Below are 9663 nucleotides of genomic sequence, written 5' to 3' on the forward strand. Positions count from 1 at the left end.
TCAAACGTCTCTTCTGTGAAAGAAACACACTTGAGGGCGGCGTCCTGGACGAGACGCTTTATTGGCACCAGGACACGCTTGCACAGCGCGAGCAGCTGCCTGTTTTACACTAACACGTGAAAGGACGCAGCCGAGGCCCCGGCCACCAGCTGCCTAGCGGTGCTGCTGTCGGAACTGGAGGCCGCAGTAACCGCACGTCCCAGTCTTCGTTTCTTTGTCCTGAAAAATCCAAAAGATCTCTTATTCCCATGTTCAACTTGAACCCTGTTACCCATGGGACACCGACAGCGTGCAGGAAGCCTGCATGCACCGGCAGCCAGAAGCCCGCCGCACGCTTCACGGCTGAGCCCCGGATGGCGAGTGCCCGCCCGGCCCAGCTCCAGCTGCTCCCCCAGCCTCGGGTCGGCTCAGAGGACCTCCGTGAGCACAGAAAGTTGTCGGCACAACAGTCACGGCTTCCCTCGCTTGGTCCCTCCCGGAGGGCATCCCGGCTCGCTCATGCCACCAGCAGAAGGGGCGCCCGTGGGTGGTGCGGCCATGCCCTTCCCCATGCACCATGTGCCCAGCTGAGCCTTGGCTGGCAGCCCCCCCCCGTCTGACACCCGCAGTGCTCCCCTCTAGGGCTCTGAGGGTGTGTGTATCCGTGAACAAGGGCCTCAGAACGCCAGCAACTCAGCACACCGCACAGCATATTGTGGTGCCCGTGGACATCCCTGCCAGGGGGCTTGTGACGAGGTCAAGTGCGAGCGGGTGCTGTCAAAGCAGCACTGCAAGGGCCACCCTGCGAGCACAGCCGGGACGGGACAGATGGTGAGCGCTGGGAGGCAACGCGTCACGTTACCAAGTTGATGTAGACCTTCGGGTGGCCCAGCGCCCCCCCGCCGCCATCACACGCTATCACGCGGCTCCCCACGTCACTCACGGGCTGCTCGGCTATCAGGTCAATGGCAAAATTCTCATTCACCTGCAACAAGAAGCGAGTCTGGTACAGACAAGTACAGACAAGTACAAAACCTGGGCAATGGTGCGAACTGCAAATATAGGTAGACCACGCCCACATCCAGGTACTGCCAGCAAGGCAGGATTATACTCATACATTTTCATTTAAATAGAACTGTAGATCTTCAAAACACACAATTTAACGAATGCACGTGTATACACACACATTTAACTTTTCACTGGGACAGTTTCAAAACGGCAGTTCAAACACCCTGGCTTGGCAGATGGCTTCCCTTGCGGTGCCCTGCTGTGGCAGGTTGGGGACCCTGAACGGGAGACACATCTTGGTCGTACCTGCCGGCTTAGAGCTCACCTCGGTGACTGCAGGAGACGAAACACATGACACGGAAACTGTCCAAGTGGCGCATCAGTGTGTGTGTAAAGGGAAAGGACTGAAGCCGGAGCCGCAGTCCCCAGCGGGCCTCACAGCCCCGCTAGGCTTGGCCACGTGGTCACCAGCCCCAGGCCTGGGGCTGTGGCTCTCAGTGCTGCACATCCCGTGATGAAGCTCAGCTTGCCTCCCCCACGCTCTCTCCCTTCTGGAGCCTTCTACTGCCATCACAGTGGCCCTCTGTGTCCCACACACGGCCGTGTCCCAAGGATGATGTCGCCTGAGGCGCCTCTTAAAATCCGGCACCTCTTCCCATCATTAACCGGCCAGAGGACACAACAACATCAGGACCACATCTCTGAAAGCCATGGAACACACCACACAGAACAGTCAGGGGGACACCACTCTTCCCTTCCAGGTCCACGGAAAGCTACCACAAGTAGGGGCAGCTGAAAGGAGAAAGATGGGGCCTGAGGCTAGGAAGCACATTCGTCAGCATCACCCGAGGTTGCTGAGATTGGGCTTGGGGACAATCTTAGTCCTTCTGTGTCAGCACAGGTGAGATCCGCTGTGCCCTCAGCCCTGGCCATCCAGGGCCATGGGGTTCCATCCCCGCGTGCCCCAAATCCCACCTCCACCAGAGACCTGCTGCCCTCAGGAAGACAAGAAAACAAAGATTAGGCATACATAAATCTTTGCACATGAGGGGCGGGGGCGTTTAATTTTAATAAAACTTGAAAATGACAAGAGCACAATCAAGCTCAGTGAACTGTTTGTCCCAAGCCGGCTGCCTCTGTCTAGAGGACACACAATGCAGTGCCAGAGCCCTTCACACTCACACACGGAGAAGGCCTCACCTGCCACCAACACAGGCGATGCCAAACACCCCTCCCCAGACTCAGACACCCTGAACCCACAGAATGTGGACGACATTTTGGAAAGGTCTCAGTATTTTCCAAAAGCTTTGTCAGTTACAGATTCGGATTTTGGAAAGCTTTTCCTTAATGTTCTAGTTCCAGAAACACAGCCGGAGTTCCTAGGAAACGCAGCCCGTAACACAAGCACACCAGGCGTGCAGACAGCTCCTCTGAGCGGTGCCTCTCTGCCGACGCTCCCCCACGCCCTTCCACCATGCCTCTCAGCGGGCTACACAGTCAGTGGTGTCCTGCTCAGCTCCCCTGCCAACGAAGCCACGCACCATACAAATGAGGCTTCATGGTATAAATAACACAGTGTCTGCCTCAGTGACAGACATGACACAAAGGCCCACATGCAGTCCAAGAGCCCGGCTGTCTCCTGTGGGAAGGGCCCGTCACTCAGGACTGCAGCTCCAGGGCGACCCCGACCGCCCATGAGTAACACCTCCTTCCCGGGACCCAGCTCAGCCACAGGGAAACCAAGAGCCCAGGACCCCGGCCCCGGCCCAGCTTCTGATTCCGGTTAAGACACGGGATGCGCGAGCCGCCAGGCCCCGGGAAAGGACAGGAAAAGGACCTCCGGAGAAAATCGGTGCAGAAAGCACGCCAGTGGCCCACACACTTTGCAGCAGCTAAAAATGCAGTATTCACATACGCACGTGGTGTGTCACACACTCTAAAGTGTCCCACCGCTGTAAAAACGAGCCTCCACACGTCACTAACATAACAACAACAATAATAATGATGATGATGAACCTATTTACCTCTTCATCAATTGATCTGGGCAAAAAGATATTCAGGTTTAAATTATTCATCTGTCAGTAAGCTGTTCTACTTTTTTTAAACTCATGGTTTTGGGAGTGACAAGTCCTCTGGAAAGTTTATTTCCTAATATCAAACTGAAATTAAATTCATTAAATACAAAATATGATTCTATGAAACATTAAAACTAGTATAAAAAGGAAATAACCGAGGTGGCCAGTTAGCTTAGTTGGTTAGAGCACGGTGCTAATAACACTAAGGTTGTTGGTTCGATCCCCACATGGGCCACTGCGAGCTGTGCCCTCCTTAAAAAAAGAAAAAAAAGAAAAAAGAAAAGGAAATAATCCAGTTGAATAATCAGTATTTTGTAAAATATTGACCCTGTTCATGGAATTTATAAATTTAAAATAAATGAAAAGCCCCAGTTCAGTTTTAAAAAACAAGGTGTTTTTAACTGTGACACCAATAATAATACTTAGTTAAACATACTTGTTTATACACACATGTATAATTTTTAAACCATAATAAAAACTGAAGTTCTCCTCCAAATTAATTTTTAAACTTAGTGACTTTGGACAAAATTCTCAAAGGAGGGATGAATGGGTGGAGCACAGAAGGTTTTGAGGGCAATGAAAACTGCCCTGTATGACTGTAACGTGTATGACTGTAACGGTGGACACAAGCCACGCACTGGTAAAGACCAGCGAGCACACAACTCAGAGTGACCCTAAGGTAAACTGCTGACTTGCGATGACACTCGTGTAACAATCCTCAGCAGGGGTTTCAATGAGCACTTGTAACAAATGTAGCAGATGTTAACAAACGCCCAATGTTAACAATAGGTTGCTATGTGCCAGGGACAAGGGGCCATCTCAGTGTACCTGAAGTCTTCTAAAACAAGAACGTCTCTTGGAAACTACACTAATTTTAAAATACTACTAAATACCAAATTTCTGTCATAAGAACGAAAGCCAGAGTAGCATGCCTAGTCTTTTACAGACACGCTGAGCACCTTCCACAACCTGCAGACGTGCCCCTAGACACTCAGGATGCTGAGCAGAAGGCCCCAGAGACCCCAAGCTGGGATGGGGACAGGGACTGCGGCCAGCTCTGGGCGTCGGCGAGCGCACAGAGAGTGGGGCAACCCCACCAGTACTTCAGCAGCTTCAACAGCTGTGATTCTGTTTGTTTTTGTTGCTCCCAGGTGCCCCTGCTACGGCAAGCAGAACACAGAAGCCACCGCAGAATCTGCAGCAGAGAGGAGCCTGTGACAGACCGAGGTGCTTGCTGAGGCCTCAGAAGAGCTGGGGCAGGGCGCTGGGGGCCAGGCCACCGTGTAGCCACAGGGTAATTTGCTCCGAGCTGCTCCACCCAGTGCTCTGCACTCCGTCTCCACGACTGTCCCGGCCCCCACAACACCCACAAGGAGAAACGGAGTAGAAAATCAGACTTTGGGAATGGCAGATGCAATCAAATTGGGGGTGGGGGGGAGCAGGACACAATTTAGGGAAAGCTGAGGCTGAACAAGGAGAATCAAGTGGCTGACAGGGGAAGGAGTGACTCAAAGTGGCTGTGGATGACAAAGCTTCGATCTGAGGGTGTCAACAGCACGCGGCACAGAAATGAGAGAAGGCTGCTGTCGTTGACGCACAGCAGCACTGCAGGTGGCACGCTGGGGTCACTAGTGCAGCCGGGACCGAGCAGAAGCAGACGCGTGGAGCGTTAGGGGCACAGGCGGCGCTGCGGGGCCCTGGGGTGCTCACCCCGTGGGAGGGTTATCTAAGCCTTTCGGGGCGACACTTCGCGTCGGGGACGCGGAGGTTTCACGGACGCTCACCTCCTTCTGACGCCCTACAAACCGAATTTTCCTGTAGTCGTCGCCGTCGTAAGCCTGAAACGAAAAAGGCCGATGTGATTGTCACGAACTAAGTCAGAAAGAGGTCCCCCAAGAGCAGCCGTAATCGCTCCAGGAGAGTGTTTTCCCGACATTTGGGCCACTCGCGACCGAGCCCGCGAGGGACACAACGCAGCGGCGTGAGCAGGGGCCCTTCTCAGCAGGACCGCGCAGGGGCCCAGGGCGACCCGGCTGGGGGGCAGCAGGGACAGATTCCGGCGCCTCCCACCCGTGCGCGTGGGGCCGAGGCTCCGGGGCGCCCCGCCCGCTGGGGGCGACCCTTGGGCGACGACCCCTGGGCGACCGGGCGCCGGCCGCGTCCCCGCCCGCTGGGGGCGTCCGTGCAGGACCCCCCCCCAGGGCCAGAGCTCGGAGCCCCGCGGGGGGACGACCCACTGCCGCCTGCGGACGCCGCGCGGCCACGCGCCCAGACCCGCCCCCGCCGCCGACCGGGCGCCGCTTCCGCGCCTCCACGGGGCACGGACCGGGGCGGCGAGCCCGCAAGGGCCGCCCGGCGCGAGCGCAGGGGAACGACGGGCCCGGGCCGGGCTCCGCTCTCGGACGCTCTGCACGCCGCCGCGGCTACCTGGCCGGTGTGCGTGACCTTCTCCCCGGCCGGCGACGTGCGCACCCCGAAACCCCTGGCTCCCGGGGGACGGCTCAGCGCCGCCGCGCCGCCGCTCCTGCACAGCAGCCGGCGGAAGGTCACTGCCGCCGCCATCTTGCGGCTGACCCTTGACCCGACGCGTCGACGCGCCGGCGCCGGCGCAGGCGCACAGCCTCCTGCAGGCCCGCGGTGGCCGGGCGAGGCGCGCACGCGCGCTGCAATCGCGCAGCTGCCACCTGCGAGGCGCGGCTGCGGGCCCGGCCTGCCCCGGGCAAGGGCGCGAAACTGCGCGCAGCCTCAGCCCTTACCGGCGGCTCGGCGATTCCCGCCCGGGGGACGGCAGGGGCGTGCGAAGTGCAGGTGCACTGTTTGCATTCGATGGCAAGCGACAGTCGTGCAGCGTAGGCACATAGGTGTTTTCGTTGGAGCGTCCCTGCCTAGAGGGGAACCTGGAAGTGCATCCCCGGTGCGCGGGGCGCATTTCTGTGGCCGCGGGGACGGTCCACTTAGGGATTTCTGCAGGAGAGCCCCGACGAGGCCCCCAGTAAACGGCAGCCGTTGTCACTGACCCCCAGCCGCGCCACCAGCCCTGCACAGCCCTCCGCCCCATCCTCCGACCCTCTGTGCGCGGAGCTGCGGGGACGCGCCACGGCAGCCGCGAGGGCCGGCTCAGAACCGGGGGCGGGTGGCCACCGCCTCCCCTTCCCGCGCCCGGGCGCCGACAGCCCGGACCCTCCCCGCACGGCGAGCACGGCCGAGGCGCCCCGGACACCCCGGGAAAGAGGTGCCCACGCGGTGCGCAGCCCCCGCACCTCCGGGTGCGCAGCCACACGCGGGGCTTCGCGGACCTGTCCCCGCAAGGCCGGGTGCGGGGCGTCCATCGCGCAGTCTGCGTGGGGGCCCGTGCGCGGCCGCCGTAAAACGCAGCTTTTCTGGTGGAGGGAAACGATGGTTCACAGCAACCAGTTAGGACGGTTGTGGATTTCCCCCCATTTCCCCGGGCCTCCCCGCAGTTTTCCGAGAGATGCCACGAAACGCAGGCGAGTGGTTTTCCTACATTTTGTGTTGACGTTAGTGTTTGTCACTTTTTTAAACGCCTACTTGGTTGTGACTTCTTTCTCATTCTAGATATATATTTTCGTTCCCATTTTTGCACCCCCCCAAGAACGCCCCCAAGTCGTGGGCGCCAGGTGGCGGGTGGCGTTCCGGGCTGGGGGCGCAGGGCCTGGGGAAGGAAAGGGTGCGGGACGCAGCCTGCGCCCTCACACCCCGCGCCCAGCATCGGGAAGCGGCCACGTGACCCCGCCGCCATCTTTCTTTCTGGCGGAGACTCCTGGCGGCGGCATCCCGCCCCACTGCGCAGGCGCGAGGCCAGGCGCGCCGCCGAGGGACCCGAGCGGGGTCTTCCCAGGTTAGGAGTCCTTGGGGTCCCCAGGGGCTGGGGGCCCGGGAGGCCGCGGGGCGGTGGGGTTCTCGTGCCCGCCGGAGCGGCTCGGGGAGGGCGCGGCCCCGAGACCCTCGGCCTCAGTTTCCCTGGGTGGGCCGCGGTCAGAGGGCGCGGAGGGCGGCGTGGAGCCGGATCCGCGCCGGGCCGCGCGGGCGTGGGCGAGCCACGAGGAACCTGGCGGGCGTGGGGGCCGAGGCTCGCGGTTCCGTGCAGCCCCGCGCGGACGCCTCCCGGATGCCGGCGCCCTCTGCCCCGAGCCCGAGCCCGCCCGCCGCGAAACCTGCCTGGCCGGTGCGGGTCGCAGTTCACGGGGACTGGTGACCTCGCGGGTGAGGACGTGCACCCCCGCCCACGGGGGCGCCGGGCCTTCAGCCCCTCGGGCCCGACCAGGAGCTCGGGTGGGGTCGGGGGCCTGCGGCTGTCCCTCGGCGGGGCCGGCTCCATTATTCCCGAGTGGGGGGCCGAGATCCCGTCCACGCGCCAAGGGCGGCCTGGCCGAGGGCTCCGCCGGGTCGGCGCTCCTGTCGTCGGGCGGAGCGGGCTGGTCCCGGGACTTCGGGGCCTGGTGCGCGAAAGCCGCGTGCAGTGGGGCCGGCGGAGGAGCCCTGACAGCGCTGTCCCGTAGGTCCAGCCGAGCATGGCCACCGCCTTCGTCAGGAAAATGGTGGTGTCTGCCGTGAGCCCCCTCCTGCGTCCGAGTCCCTGCTCCGCGGCGCCCCGCGCGCTCTCCACGCTCCTGCCGCGTCCGCTGCCTGCTGCGGGGCCGGCGGGTGCAGAGCCCCGCGCGGCCGCCCTGCTGTCCTGCCGCCCCCGGCCCGGCCCCGGCCCCGGCCCGCAGCCTGCCCTGGGCTTCAAGACCAAGGGCGTCATCCGGAAGCGCTGCCGGGACTGTTACCTCGTGAAGAGGCGGGGGCGGTGGTTCGTCTACTGCAAAACGAATCCGAAGCACAAGCAGAGGCAGATGTAGCGCCCTTGTCTGTGAAATCGTAGGCAAAACTGCATCATTTCCTTGGGACATGGTATGACCTTGTCAAAGGAAATAAAATGTAAATATTCCGTGGTCTAACGTTGTTGACCTTCACAGTCTGTGGACTCTGCTTTCCATTCATCTCACTCTGTATCCAGATCTTGTCCAGCTAGAGCCCCACGTGGGAAACGCGTGGGTTTAGGTGACATAGAAGCTGAGTTAGTGCTGGGCAGAAAGGCAGGACAGAGGGAAAGCCGGTTGATCCCTCAACATCAGAATGCCGGTTCTTTAGAAAGAACTAGATTCAGTCTGGAAGGCCTTCCTGTGGGGTGGCACTCAGCCCGGGTATGCAGTCGGCCACGCTGCTGCTTTCCTAGGATTCAAACTCCTCTCCACGTCCCTGTTCTCAGGCCGAGGATGAAAGGCCTTCAGAGCAGTCCTTAGGTCAGGGGCAGTTTAACACTTTCTATGTGCAGGTGTTTGGGATATCAGTCACATGTTTGCCCTCCTTGGTGTGAGACATGAGTGTGCACATGTGTGGTATGGTCCATGTACATGCGTGTGTCTGCATGAGGCCCCTCTTGTGAGGACGGCAGAGCTCAGCCATGGGGAAGCGAAGCCACAGGCCCTGGTGGGGTCCTGGCTCTTCAGAGTCCTGGTATTGGGCCTTGGACCGGAAGCTTCGATTGAAGCCTGGAGTTTAAAGGGGCTGATTCTACTCACCCCCCCCCCCCCCAGAGTTCTGAGAACGGATTTCTCGGTCACACTCTTGCTCTTAGCGTCTGCCACAGGGCCTGGTACACAGTAGGCACTCGGGATGACCGGACTCAAATGATAATGCCTGCTGTACACGGGCAGTCCCTTCTCCCCGTATTCAGAACCCTCCCACCCTCCAAGACCAAGCCCACGATTTTGTCCTGAAGACGTGGCTGACCGGTCCCATCCAAAGGAGTCCAAATGCTTCCAGCACTGGAGTACAGATGTAGAAGTCGATGCTGGATTTGTCTAGGTCTTGAGCCGTCTCGCCCACACGTGTGCGCACACGTGTATACACACACACATATACCACAAACATGCACGTCTCGATTATTTTCTCCTCACCTGTGAGGGTCTGGCCCTGCACAGGTCACAGGGCTGGTGGTATGTGTCCACATGGGTGACTCGAGACCCTGAGGGACAGGCAGTCCTGGATGTAGTGAAGCGAAGAGGCCACGTCCACACGACCCTGTGACTACTGCTGGCAACCGGAATTCTAACGGTGTCGAGGGATTTTTAAGCCATTCCTCTCTCCTGTTTGATCTAAGGTCATATGTAGTATGTGCCAACCAGGCCCTCCCAGCTCATCCATTCCCAGTGCCCGATGGCCAGCATTTACAGCCCCACGATTCCAGCATGACGGAAGATTTGTTTGGGGCAGGGGCAGCAGACTGGGATCCATAAGCCAAGTCCAGCTCGACACCCATTTTGAAAATGGTTTTGTTGGAACACAGCCGTCTCCTTCCTGTACGTAGCGTCTGCCTCCTAGCTGCCAAACCCAGACGTGGGTGAGTAGCTGCAATAGTCAGACTCTGGCCTGAGAAACCTACAATATTGACTATCTGGGTACAAATTTAAGATGGAAAGTAAGGAAGAGATTAACTTGTTTCATTATTGTATTTCAAGTGTACTTTTCACTAGATAATTTAGGAAAGAAAAAATAAGTGGTATGTTATTTTCCGGTAGCTGTTATAACAAATTAA

General features: G+C 59.2%; 2 protein-coding genes across 3 annotated transcripts; one reads left to right on the forward strand and one right to left on the reverse strand.

Moving 5' to 3' along the window:
• Positions 1-42: 42 nt before the first annotated feature.
• Positions 43-5647, reverse strand: NDUFS6 (NADH:ubiquinone oxidoreductase subunit S6). Its single transcript, XM_081053283.1, has 4 exons — positions 5490-5647; positions 4847-4900; positions 842-964; positions 43-219 (listed from the first exon to the last, which is right to left on the reverse strand). Exons 1-4 carry the CDS (start codon positions 5622-5624, stop codon positions 154-156), a joined length of 378 nt encoding a protein of 125 aa, XP_080909409.1. The 5' UTR covers positions 5625-5647; the 3' UTR covers positions 43-153.
• Positions 5648-5827: 180 nt separating this feature from the next.
• Positions 5828-8013, forward strand: MRPL36 (mitochondrial ribosomal protein L36). Of its 2 annotated transcripts, none has more exons than XM_081053284.1 (2): positions 5828-6921; positions 7583-8013. In XM_081053284.1, the coding sequence occupies exon 2, from the start codon at positions 7595-7597 to the stop codon at positions 7922-7924; it is 330 nt and encodes a 109-aa protein (XP_080909410.1). In that variant the 5' UTR covers positions 5828-6921; positions 7583-7594; the 3' UTR covers positions 7925-8013. The 2 variants fall into 2 exon arrangements, with proteins under 2 accessions (XP_080909410.1, XP_080909411.1); XM_081053285.1 differs by lacking the exon at positions 5828-6921 and adding an exon at positions 6928-7286.
• Positions 8014-9663: the final 1650 nt, after the last annotated feature.

The sequence above is a fragment of the Rhinolophus hipposideros genome, assembly GCF_964194185.1.
Source record: "Rhinolophus hipposideros genome assembly, chromosome: 7".
In the NCBI taxonomy this organism is placed as follows: domain Eukaryota; kingdom Metazoa; phylum Chordata; class Mammalia; order Chiroptera; family Rhinolophidae; genus Rhinolophus; species Rhinolophus hipposideros.